The 13,564-nt window shown below is 38.5% G+C and overlaps 2 protein-coding genes across 11 annotated transcripts; one reads left to right on the plus strand and one right to left on the minus strand.

The window, feature by feature from the left end:
- The first annotated feature begins 1,946 nt into the window (after nucleotides 1-1,946).
- On the plus strand, nucleotides 1,947-6,271 carry LOC122082057 (putative leucine-rich repeat receptor-like serine/threonine-protein kinase At2g24130). The gene is given in 3 exon segments (XM_042649554.1): nucleotides 1,947-4,124; nucleotides 4,126-4,918; nucleotides 5,856-6,271. Coding segments are annotated over 3 exon segments (2,991 nt in total). The 5' UTR covers nucleotides 1,947-2,342.
- Nucleotides 5,788-12,726, minus strand: LOC122082531. Of its 10 annotated transcripts, none has more exons than XM_042650161.1 (5): nucleotides 12,543-12,694; nucleotides 12,041-12,422; nucleotides 10,290-11,718; nucleotides 9,856-10,023; nucleotides 5,788-6,280 (listed from the first exon to the last, which is right to left on the minus strand). In XM_042650161.1, the coding sequence occupies exons 3-4, from the start codon at nucleotides 11,703-11,705 to the stop codon at nucleotides 10,000-10,002; spliced, it is 1,440 nt and encodes a 479-aa protein (XP_042506095.1). In that variant the 5' UTR covers nucleotides 11,706-11,718; nucleotides 12,041-12,422; nucleotides 12,543-12,694; the 3' UTR covers nucleotides 5,788-6,280; nucleotides 9,856-9,999. The 10 variants fall into 10 exon arrangements, with proteins under 10 accessions (XP_042506095.1, XP_042506094.1, XP_042506093.1 ...); XM_042650160.1 differs by having other exon boundaries at nucleotides 10,290-11,742; XM_042650159.1 differs by having other exon boundaries at nucleotides 10,290-11,777.
- Between the last annotated feature and the right edge of the window lie 838 nt (nucleotides 12,727-13,564).

The raw sequence follows: 13,564 nt of genomic DNA on the forward strand, positions 1-13,564 counted from the left end.
TAGCATTCCCTACTTTGAGACTTCAGCAAAGGAGGGCATTAATGTGGAAGCTGATTTTGAGTGTATAGCCAAAAATGCTCCAAAGAATGAACCTGAAGAAGAAATGTAAGTAAAGAGAAGGAAAAAGATGTGAGTCTAAAAGAAAATGGGAAGGGTTTGAGAGAGAAGGAAGAGAAAAATTATTTGAATATAAAAATAAAGATAAATAAAAGATACCAATAAATTATGAAAAATAAAAAAATAAAAAAGGAGATTAGTGAAGGAAACATGGTATTTAAATAAAAAGGAAGGGATAAAGTAGTCAAGTGAAAGGTTTGCCACTTTGTGATTTTATATAATAATATGATATATAAGTATACTGCCCGTGTATGATAAGCTAGCGGGTGGCACCAATGGGGCATGGGTCATTTCAAGAGAGAAAGATAGAGAGAGAAAGAAAGAGAGACAGACATATAAGGTGCTAACTTACGATACACCAGTGGTGTGCTCAAATTTTTTCCAAGCAATCCTACCGAAATTTTATTAGTAAAAGAAGTTGCACATATAAAATTTTATCGATTGGAACCAAGTTCTTTATGAGGAAAGTAATATGCTTAATTGATGATCTGGGAAAACCTGCTCACTTTGAACCCAATACTTGACAAAATACTATTGGGTCCAATAATAGAATATCTTTTATTTGGTTTCTAAGGTAAAGTGGTCTACAGTCTAGACTTGCAAAAACATATGTGAAGTCTTCACCATTCTCACTATAATTTCATCTCTCAAGAATTTTTTTTTTTTTTTGTTAATCAAGGTGTCCGAATCAGCTTACATGCACCTCGATTATGAAATTACATTGAGAATGGTGAAAGCTTCACACATGTTTTTTTTTTTCTCATCTCTCTCAAGAGCCTGATTTGTATTGAAAAAAATAAAATAAAATAAATCTGATTTGGCTCAACAGGACTATCTAACAAGATATTATCTAATTCATCTACAACCTTCTTTACTTCTTTATGGATTCGTGATTTATCACAGAACCATAAGGTTGTTGGAAGAACTTGAATGCCACAGGCTGATCTAATCCTAATAATCTCTTATGACAAATGAAGCAGACTTAGTAAATGGAAGAAAAATAACTACTTTGATGACTTTAAGATGACCTATCCCCTTCATACCTTTCCTTGAAGTAGTGGAGTCTCTCTCTCTCCTTGAAGTCAAATACGTGGCCAATTTATAGTCCACATGAGTACAAGTTATATATACAAAATATCTATAGAATTAAAATTGGAAACTAAGTGGTAGAGTGAAAAATCCTAAAAAAAAAATTGGTTTGGTTCGATCCGGTCCAACAGCCACCTCCTCCGAAGCCCAACAAAACTGAACTTCTAAAAGACAGGAACCTTCAGAAGCAGGTTTTGCAGCTTCATAGACAGAAAACTATTCAGAAATAGATACCAAAAAATGAGAAACTTCCTCCGAGGGAAAGGGTGGGCGTATATTAAGAAATAAAATTCCAAAATAATATTCTTCCCCGTTCCAATAGATAGGCACCAATTGATAAGTTAAAAAGAAATTAAACTTGAGAATAAGAAAATTAGATGATCATCAAACAATCTATTGATGATTACTGGCATGATAATTACATATAATTGTTGGGGTTCTACTTACGCGAAAGCAATAATCCTACATTGGATGTGAATAGTCCAATGTCTATTAGAATTGAGGTGTGGCAGTTGAAGAGGGAGATTGTTGAGATTTCCACCTCAAAGCAATATCTCACCTGTATGAGTTGACTTCCCAGCAAGATCCTTTCATCAACACGATGGAAGTCCTACAACATATCAAGTGAGTTGACTTCCTACTATATCATCTTATGAAATATAAACAATATACTTCCTGATTAATTCAAACATTTCTACCTGAGAGAACCTGTCATCAACACATCTGCCTAAAATATTTAATGGTCCTGGAATGGTTCTGTTATACATGTTGATAATCTACTCATCTTCCAAGCAGCAAGTTGTAAACCCCATAAAGCAAAACAGGATATTGGAAGTCCTACAACATATCATAGCCTTTGTTGAATATTACCAACAAAAGGCACCAGCAGCCACAATTGATCTTCACACCATCACGCACACCAACACCACCACCTCTCACTACTTACTACTGTATCAGTCTCTCCCTTGAACAGTTGAGCTTCAGTGAGGCTTTTATTAAAGTCTCGTCCTCTCCTCTTCTTCCTGTTATTGATTTGTTTATTATATATGTAGTGAGATCAAGGAGAATGTAGGAGAGAGAGGAGGTTTCTATAAAAGGAAACTACCATTAGCCACCATCATTTTCTTCCACCTAAAATGGCCTTCAAGAGAGCAATGTTGGTTCTAATATTATTTCTTCACCAATACCTTCTACTAGTCTTTTGTCATGGCTACCAACACTCCTTGCTCACAGACAAAGCTGCTCTGTTAGCCTTCAAAATGGCCATAGTATCTGACCCAAACTCTGTACTGACTAACTGGGATGAAGCCCCCAACGTTTGCAACTTCACCGGAATCATGTGTGATTGGCGGCACCATCGTGTGGTAAGACTCCTACTCAATGGAACTCTTATTGGTTGTCGGCTTTCTTCCTCCATTGCAAATCTTACTGGCCTTCGTTACATTTTTCTCTCCGATAACTACTTATACGGCATTATTCCACCTGAACTAGCATCCCTTCGACATCTCATAAAACTTTGGCTTAATGGTAATAGTCTACAAGGTAGGATACCAAAGCCTCTCTCCCTCCTTTCTAAGCTTATTTCTATCCGCCTTTCCGAAAACAATCTTACTGGTACAATTCCATCTTCTATCTTCTCAAACTGCACCTCCTTGGTGTATGTAGACCTCTCTGAAAACAAACTCACTGGAAATATTCCAGCAGAGATTGGAATTCCAAAGGGTATATGGAACATCAATCTATTTACAAATTCCTTGAATGGAAAAATTCCGGCAACTCTGTCAAATTTGTCAAACTTGCTTCAATTGGATGTGGAAAACAACTTCCTTTCTGGTGAATTGCCGACAGAAATTGTTGAGAACCAAAAAGGCCTTTTCCATCTTCATTTATCCTATAACAATATGATTAGCCATGACAACAATACTAATCTTGAGCCATTCTTCACCTCCCTCACAAAATGTCCCGATCTGACAGAGCTTGAATTGGCAGGTATGGGACTTGGGGGAAGATTGCCCAATACCATAGGTCAACTCGGAAACGGCGGATTAATGTATCTTGAACTACAAGGAAACCTAATTGTTGGGCCGATCCCTCCAAACATTGCAAACCTCTCAAATCTCACACTGTTGAACTTGTCAAGCAACCATTTAAATGGAAGCATTCCAGTAGAGATTGGTGGTTTCAAAATCCTACAACAACTTGTACTGTCTAACAACTCATTAACAGGTGCAATTCCAGCCACACTGGGACAGATTACTTCTTTGGGTCTACTTGACTTGTCAAAGAACAGTTTAATTGGAGAGATTCCACCAAGTCTAGGGAATCTTAGTCAACTAACTTATTTGTTCCTCAACAACAACCTGCTTTCAGGATCCTTACCTCCTGAGATAGGTCAGTGCAAGAACTTGTACAAGCTAGATTTGTCTTATAACAGATTAAAAGGTATGATCCCTCGAGAAATATTATCTGGTCTTAGTGAGATCAGAATGTTCTTGAATCTTTCTCACAATTTTCTTGGAGGGAATTTTCCGATCGAAATTAGCAAGATGGAATCAGTTCAAGAGATTGATCTGTCAGCAAACAATCTGTCTGGAAACATCTTCCCTCAATTGGCAAACTGTATTGCTGTTACCTTAATCAATCTGTCCTATAATTCTCTTGAAGGCCAGCTTCCTCCATCTTTAGGTGACCTACGGAATCTTGGGGTTCTTGATGTTTCCAACAATCACTTATCTGGCGGAATCCCTGGAAGCCTCAGCAGATGTCCTAGTCTCACTCTATTGAATCTTTCATTTAATGACTTCAATGGATCAACACCTTCAGGTGGCATTTTCAATTTGGTGACAAATCTTTCTTTCTTAGGCAACATTCATCTATGTGGATCAGTTCCAGGCACACATGTTTGCAACAAAAAGAGACTACTGGATTCATTCACGTAAAAAATTGATCATGGTTTGCGTAATCGGATCTGCTTCAGCATTCTTAGCCACAGTAGTTTGTGTCATTGGACTGAGGCGCATCAGAGGAATGTTTTCGATCAGTAGCAAAGAGGGAGGAGCTTTCAGTGATTCCACACCTGCACTGATGTCCAAAATTCCCAGAATAAGTTACCGAGAACTTTCAGAGGCTACAAGAGGATTTGATGAGGAGAGACTGATAGGATCAGGTGGCTATGGACATGTCTATAAGGGAGTTCTAGGGGATGGGACTGTTGTAGCAGTCAAAGTGCTAAAGCTGCAAACTGGAAATTCTACAAAGAGCTTCAACAGAGAATGCCAAGTCCTGAAAAGGATTCGTCACAGGAACCTGATGAGAATCATAACTGCATGTAGCTTACCAGATTTTAAGGCTCTTGTTCTTCCTTATATGGCAAATGGGAGCTTGGAGAGCCATCTTTATTATCCACATCAACATGTAGAGACAGGTTTGTGTTCAGGTTCTTCAAATTTGAGCTTGATCCAGAGGGTAAACATTTGTAGTGATATTGCTGAAGGGATGGCTTATTTACACCATCACTCGCCAATTAAAGTTATACATTGTGACTTGAAGCCAAGTAATGTTCTCCTCAATGATGAAATGACTGCTTTGGTTTCTGATTTTGGGATTGCAAGGTTGGTGATGAAAGTTGGAGTTGGAAATACTGGGGCTGTTGAGAACTTGGGGAATTCTACAGCAAATATGTTAGCAGGGTCAGTTGGATACATTGCACCAGGTACTCTCTCTCTCTCCTTCCCCCAATTTTTGAAGAAAACAGGGAAAGGTAAAATCTGTTATCTGGTTTTAGATGTGTTTAATCTTTTTTCCATTATAGGTATCAACTAAATCCTATTGCATTCAACTTTTCAGTGAAGAAGTTCAAAAAAAAAAAAAAAAAAAAAAAAGAGTTCAGTAAAGTACTAAGATCCAATTTTTTATTAGGTTGCAGCTTCTGTGATATGATGCATGTGTTGATCTATCAATTGGATCCTAGTGGCAACATAGAACAGTACACTATAGGTCACCATAAGCTGCTTTTAAGCACCTTACCAGAAAAGTCCTCTGTTTAACATATAAAGAACTATGTTTTGGAGAAAGTTTTCCTCCACCGTGGGTGTAGGAAAAGTAGACCATCTAGGTCATTATTACCCTGCCCGCTACTGTTCAAAGTAAAAAATGCCCTCCCATTGCTCTTGGTACATATCTCAAGACACCCAAAACACATAAGCAAGGGATTCTCCCCTCACCATGGGTGAAGAGCTGCTTCTTTGTGTTTTTGGTCTGAAAGAAATTTGCATTCCTACCGCACAAATGAAGCAGGACCAAATTCAGTACTTCACCTTTGAAATTCCACACAAAAGAGATGCACACGTTGGTGACTTTGAAATACCCTAATGAACATGCACACTGTTAGTTCTTGGAATGCCCCATTCTATTTGTTTCCTATTCCCCTCGAGAATGGCCCATGGGAGCTTGTATTCATTTTTTTCTACTTCTGCCTCCCCCCTTATTGGCGGAGCTCTTCCTGCATTATTTGTGTTTTGTTGAATATAATTGATTATCCATTAAAAAAAAAATATCATTCCTGTTGCATATCCTACTAGATTTGAATAAAAAACTTCACTTCCAGGTCATGTAGATATCAAAATTTACCTCGTCTTTTTGTCATGTAGAGTATGGATATGGATCAAATACATCGACAAAAGGTGATGTTTACAGCTTTGGCATTTTAGTACTTGAGATGGTCACTAGAAAAAGACCTACCGATGACATGTTTGTCGGTGGTTTAAGCCTTCATAAATGGGTGAAATGTCACTACCATGGCAGGGTGGAGAAGGTGATAGACTCTTCTCTGATGACAGCTGCAAGAGATCAGGCCCCTGAAGTTCAGAAGATGTGGGAAGTAGCAATAGGTGAATTGATCGAATTGGGCTTGCTTTGTACTCAAGAGGCTCCATCTACTAGACCGTCCATGCTTGATGCAGCTGATGACTTGGATCGCCTAAAGAGATATCTTGATGGTGATACGACTGCAACATTTGCCTCTTCGCTTGGGATATCATCTTTTACTGTTGATGAAGATTACTAATTCCTAATTCTGTTGTACGTATAATAAAATGTCATTAATTCTCCAAGTAACAGTTTCTACTTTCAAAAGGCTCAACTTACAATTGATTACTACCCAATCACCGATAAAAATGAAAAAAAATAAAATAATAATAATAATAATTACAATATAATTAGGCACAAAATTTTGACGATCACAAAATCACAATTTTCAAGTCATCAATATATAAATCTTCTAGCAACATGTATATGGAACAATGGAAGTTGCTGGATGCATAATTTGATGATCTTTCATTGGGAAGAATCGTCTAATAAAATAAAAAAGATAAAATGGCAGGAATCAAATGTAGATCATTCAACATAATAGAGACCAATATCCTTGAACCAAGTGATGTTTTGGGAGATTATCTATCCATTAATTAGAAAGTTCAGAAATGTTTGGTAAAATATTTGCTCAATCTCAGTTCTTAGGGATTATTGATGGCATTAGCATGATGTCATGCACATTTATTGTGTATGACTACTTTTCACTCCCTCTTGAATGGCATTTTTTTTTTAAAACGGCTATTTTCCCCCTCCTCATATATGTATCTTTTGGCTCGTGATAAACGGGTTTGATATTTGTTTACTTTGTACTCTTGGGGTATGCCAACGTGAGCCTCAATATGAGTTTGAGATCCATTAGTGGTGACTGAATCTCACACTTGGGTGAATAAGTCCCCAAGAGTCTACCAGGTTAAGTGATTATCTCTAATCCTTGCTATCTTGCACTCAGTTTCTTATTTGTCAATAAAATTTTCTTTTATATTTTATCTTATTTTGTATTTTCAATTTAAGTTGCACCAGTTAGGACATGTTTAATGGAAGATTTTACTATTGATATGCAAAATCTACTCAACCCCTGAATGTTTTGCTTCTTTGATCACAAATCAAAAGGAGTTCCACTAATGAAACAACCACAAATAGCACATAGAGTCAAGTTTTTAAAGTAGTAGCAACTCCTAAGCTTGCTGTTTGGCCTTTAAAGGAATGAACAGTTCTCCAGACTCCAATACAGTGCTCCTTCCACTAAACCTGGATTGATTAATGTATTCATCATTATTTTTATGGTAAGAGGACCACACCCGCACATGTTCACATATCTGCTTGACTTGTTTCCATAAAGAGGAAAATCAGTGGGTGAAGGTGCGTCATGATAGTGACAATATCAACAATAAACCCTTGGCAAGCCACACAAAATACAAATGACAGCAAATAGGAAAAAGGAGAAAAATGGTTGTTTAGAGAAGTTGATTAATAACAACCTGGCCTTGCTCAGAGAAAAGCACTTTGTTTCTTTATGATCTGTAGTTTAAGCATATAATTGAGCAGTTCTTTGCCTCACTTAAGAACAGTAAGGCCTCATCTAATTAGGAACCATAGTAGTTTTTAACACTTGGGCAATACCTAATTGACTTTACACAGAAATGCTTACTGAAGCTACAATTGCCTATGCACCTATCAACCGATGACAGGAAAGGAAAGCAAGAGATAGCATAGATAAAAGAAGGAAGCAAGCAACAAGGGATAAGAGAGTAAGCTAATGCCAGCCCTGCTTTGATTGCTCCTTAGCATATCAGTACTCAATTCAGGGATGCCGCTTCTGTTATTGCTGCTGGATTGGCCGTAGGGCTTGCTTCTATTGGACCTGGAGTTGGTCAAGGTACTGCTGCGGGCCAAGCTGTAGAAGGTATCGCGAGACAACCAGAGGCTGAGGGTAAAATACGAGGTACTTTATTGCTTAGTCTGGCTTTTATGGATAAATCCATTTCATTTTCTTATGTTTTTAAAGAAACACAATTTTCTTACGTTATTAAGGAAACACAAATGGAGATCCAAATCTAAGAATCATCCAATGATTTTTCAGCACTAAGGAATTGTGTTTCTTTGTTGTACGTGAAGGAGTCAAGCTTGCGCATAGAAGTTCGAGGAAAAGAACCAACAATATGATGGGAATGATGGCCTTCATGGGTAGGAACAATATAATTGACCATAATACACCATTTTCTGGAAAGTGATTGATGCAGTGAGTGCAGCTCCATGGTCATGAATGGAGGGTTTTAATCCCACATTGTTTCTCTCCCTTTCTGCTATCTCTATGTCTGTGCTCTCTGGTCTGTCCTCTCTCGTCTTTCCCTCCCCATTTCAACTTCACAGAGCGGTTCCAACTTCAGAGGTGAAACCAAAACTACTGCAATACCGCGGTAGTAGTAACCAACACCACCTCAGTAGGCACAGCATATCTCACTCCGTTTTTGAATCATGTCATTTCTCTTGGAAGAATAGTGATGACTGGTTAAGCTCTTCAATCTCTAAGCAGATCATACACATCCTCTCAGGTATCTTGACCAGGTACTCTCTCTCTCTCTCTCTACACCTGGTATTTTTTCTCTGTAACCCTATTTTTAGTAGGCGATGACAACGTCATTCCATCTCCATTCCTCTCTCTCTCTCTCTCTCTCTCTCTCTCTCTATCTCTCCACACTTGGTACTTTTCTGTGTAACCCTATTTTTAGTAGGTGATGAAAGCATCATTCCATCTCCATTCTTGAGGCCTGCTTCTTCCTCCCACAAAATCGGATTGATATGCCACAATTTGAAGAATCTGGTCTCTTTCACATATTAGGGACCAGGTATGGCCCGATCGCACTGATTAGGAGACTAATTCTGCCCCAGTAACCGACCGACCGAATGTTGCCATGTCCATGCCTGGCTATTGAAGGCCCAACTACATTACCGGTAGGGAACAATGCAAGCTTTTAATTGGGGATGCCCGATTAGGCCAGATTGTGACAGACCGGTTGACGACCATACTCAAATTTTTTCTCTACTACATCAGTTAGAGTTGTAACAGATAGGTTATAACCGCACACAACTAAGGTCCAAGTATCAAAACCCAAAGAGCTAAGGTATGTCTCCATCCTTCACCTCCAAAAAGCATAGTTCGAAGTTCGAACCATCAAACAGTGAAGCTTTGTTGGATGAAACCTGCCCCCATTTGATTTCACAGGGATCTATCAAAGCTGATTTACGAAACACTAAAATTGGTACTCTTATACAAATTTCTGAACTTAAAAACACACTGAGCGGGGGTGAATCATTGACACTCAAAATTTTCCAAAATAAGGAGTTGGTCTCGGAGAGTCAATCAATCAACCATACAACCACCCATACCAAAATCCACAAGACAAACAAACGACATCAAGAAAACTACAAGGCACAACGCAATAGAACTCCACAAGATAGGATATAACATTGTTTATCAAGGTGTCTACATCCACAGTGCAAAGGCCTACTTGGGCTACATCCCAAATCTTCCCTGGGTATAGCGCATAATACAATGTTTAGTGGCACCCACCACAAGGAGCACCAACCCCTAATTCTTAGAACACCCACTACCATGGAACACCTACTCCCAAGCATCCACATTAAGCATCCACTTGATGGCCGCAAGATATCATGGTATGTCCAAATACCTACAATATAAAGGTTACGACTGTGACGTCTTATTAAACACCTAACATACAATCTATCACATACATGTATGAAAATGAAAAATGAAATTACCTTCTTCAGAAGTTCTCTTCTGCAATTCTCTTTACATTTTCAATGTTTGAAAGTTTTTCCAACACTGCTGCACACATATCTGAAAGCAATATTGGATGGTGATCTGAAATTTCCTAAAGGCGCAGTACAGGTTTCATGACTAGACTAGAGTGAACAGCAAAGCATTCTCTGCCAACACAGTGAGCAAGGTCATTAGAATTCAAAGTTGAGGTGATACCCTACTAGCAATTAATCAGTACTCTGTAATCTCCATCAAAATCCAAGCCAAATTGTACAATATTTAGGTTTGGCAACCCCTCATCCCAACAAAAAACGAAAAAAGATAAAAGCTGTCTACCCCAATAGAAAAAGGAAAGGAGGGGGGAGGGATCAAAACAAGAGTTCACTAATGGTATTTGATATGGGAGACAAAGAATATAAGCAATCTGACATACCTCAATGAAAGATAACAGCTGAGACTCATCTCGCAATGGAGACTTCTTAGATTTAAAATGATCAATCTCAGATTGTATCACGTTAAGCTGCTCATTTATCTCCCTCAACAATCGTAATTGCTCTTCCTCTCTGTTAGAAGCTTCTTGCTTTATAATCCTTCTGTCATCCTCAAGTGGCTCTAGTCTTTTCTTAAGCCGCATAATCTCAGATTGAAATGGAGAAACATCAAAATTGGAATCAGAAAGAGGTGAATGATAATCAAGAGTGACGCCATCTCTTGGTCTAGGAAACTTTTTTCCATGATATAGCAAGACTTTCTTTATCCACTCATCCTTTTCTTTGAAATAGAATTCAGATGTTTCTGGTGGGACTGATTCCTGCTTCCCGAGCCTGGTCCCATCTTTAAAGATCAACTTCTTTTGTTCTCGTTTCTGTGATACACAAAATTTGTTATTTTCATGATCATGCACAGTCGTTGAATGGATTGAACTCCTGATTGTTTCACTTTTCAAACATGGATTACCAGAGGCATCAAATCCCAGAAAGCCATCAGAATCTTTAGCCTTTAATGTCGAACATGAAGATGTACCTTCAGAGTCCATTTTAATTGTTGTGGCTCCTCCCGTTGGATCAAGTGGCAGGTTTCTGCTCACTGCCTTACTCAATGAACAAGTCCTTGATGCACCCATCAATGTTGAAAATGCCGCCATGATCGAGGAAATATCATGATTTCTTGAAATCAAGTTAGAATCTACTCTTTCAACAACTCTTCTATTTGACAACTCTTTAACCCATTCATCCAACCTCTTGATTTTTTCCGAGTATGAATTAAAGTCACCAACCACAGATTCCTCAGACACCACCTGTGTTTCTTCATCATTCTTCCCTGCAATCAAATCTTGCAGTGGAGTTGCTGACCCTTCATTTCCAACCTTGGTCTTCGCCTGTGCATCTTTAAGTGGAATTGGAGGCAGAGAGTTGTACCTTCTCATGACTCCAGGAAGACCAAGCTTCCCCATTTGAACTTCCTTTCTTCGCAGATACTGATTGTCTGGGAATTTCAGTTTCCCAACAGATGGATCAGTAAAACCCAGGCTCTGTAATTTATATCTGTAAGCCTCAACTTGGAACACGAGAGAAGTAATCTCCATTTCTTTCGAATACATGAGACCCTCAAAAACTGAGAGACATTCCACAGCATAATGCATCTTTTCCTCTACCAATCTCTTGTATTGACTAGCTTCCATCTTCTCTGCAGCCCTTTCTCCTTGCAGACGCAAAATCATCGACAGAGCTTCACTCGCCGCGATAGCTGAGGATTCTCTCTCCTCTTCAAGTTCCTTGTAGACTTTTTGCAGAAGTTGTTGCTGAGTTTGAAGAGTTTCTTTTAGAGCAGCAATCTCGCTTTCGGCCATCGCGGAAGATACTCTACTACCAACCATAGCACAACCACTAACAACGATAAAGTATTCAATTTCAAGGTACTCCTGAGTAAAAAAGAAAAGTTTCTGATCTGTGCAAGAAAACATGTAAGAAATAAACTTTTATTTCCAATCTCAAGGAACTTTTGGAGACCAGAAACTAGTGAAACAAACAATAGATAAATGAGGAGCATAAAATGTAAAATGAAGAGGGAAGAAGCAAAAAAATATATCCTTGTAGCTAAGGAGCATAAAAAGTAAGAATCTTCAAACGCCATAAAAATGCAGATAAGGGGAGAAGGAAAGTCAAATATAAATGTAGAGGCTACCTGATAGTTTCGCTGACAGACCCAAATTGAGCCTTTAGATCTGATTGAGAAAACAGGGGCGTGACAGTCTCCAGCTCAGAAACAAACTCAAAGAGTCTTAGATTCCAAAATCAAGGCCTCCATAGGCAACATTTTCTCTCTCCAGGAAACCCAATTAAAGCTGAAGCAAATCAATCAAGCAATGTCTACTGAACACTTATAAACCCAATACACCCGAGATGAAGATATTCAAGTATTCAATAGGAAGAGTGGGGGAGGGAAAGAAAACCCACTTCCTGAATCAGCATCTTTACAAATTTTAAGCCTATAAAAAAAAAATCAAATAATAACAGAAGAAATGAATAAATCAAACTTTTTCTTCACCCTCGTCAAAAGAAAAACCCTACAAGAACCAAATCCATCCAATAAACAAAATCAGATTTTTTTATGCACTTCCAAGAGCAGAAGAGAACAAAGATTTGGATTTAAAAGCGCAAAAAAAAAAAAAAAAAAGGGGCTGTACCTTCTCTGCAACCGTTTCGCTGCGGAGGGAGAATCGGTCCACATATCAATGAAGATTGACCCAGATTTCAGTCGTCATAATCAAGGGGGTCACCTCACCTGTTGCCTCGTTTCCTCTTCTTCTAGCTAGTTATAGGAGTTGGACCTCAAAGTTTGATAGTGATCGTCAGAATCAGATTATCAGGTCTGAGAGTGCATGCGTTAAATGTTTTTGTATATAAAGCGTGGATCTTACGTGGCTAAATCTTTCATTGACCAAAGAGGAGGGAATGAAAAGGCATATTTTGGTTTGAGCTAAAGCTATCCGCGATTTCCATTGCTCTAATGATCACCGCAACTTAAATAAAAAAACAAAAAATGAAAGAAAAGAAAAAAAATAGTACGATCACCTAGTTATACGAGTCAAGGATCAATATTTGTCATTTTTATTCTCAAATATACCCCTCTTTATCTTTGTAATGATAGAAAGTAAGACAGATGTCAGTTGTTGACTCGTACAACCAGATGATCGTATAAGCAGCGGATTCTATCTCATTTTCACCGAGGGCCCAGGAGGTCTAGGACCATCAGATTTAGATTTTAAGCTTAAAACCCTTACAAGCTCATTCTCGCTATCCCCTGCTTTGTCCAAATTTGCTACAACGATGGTGACTCGAATCCAAATCATTCTTTCTATCTCAGTGCTTCTGATCTTCACTGGCATCTGCAGCTACCTCCAAGTAATCCTCTAAGTTGGACGAAGATCATAGTTTCCTCGAGGAAGATGAAGAATTTGGGGGATTTTAATGGAACATTTTGATTACGAGAGTCGTGTATGCAATCGGGGTAAACGAGAAGGATGTTATCGTACTGAAAGAGGGGAAATTCAAAACTTTCTTCAAGAATAATCTGTATTCCGTCACAGTTTAATCCGGGAAGTACTAGTGCAGATGTCGGCGCTCCCGCTATATACTTGTAGCGAATTTTTTTTTTTCTGTAATGCTAAAAATACTGAGAGGTGTGAAGATGAGCATCGTAATCTTA

The sequence above is a fragment of the Macadamia integrifolia genome, chromosome 6 (genome assembly GCF_013358625.1).
Source record: "Macadamia integrifolia cultivar HAES 741 chromosome 6, SCU_Mint_v3, whole genome shotgun sequence".
NCBI classification, from domain to species: Eukaryota; Viridiplantae; Streptophyta; class Magnoliopsida; order Proteales; family Proteaceae; genus Macadamia; species Macadamia integrifolia.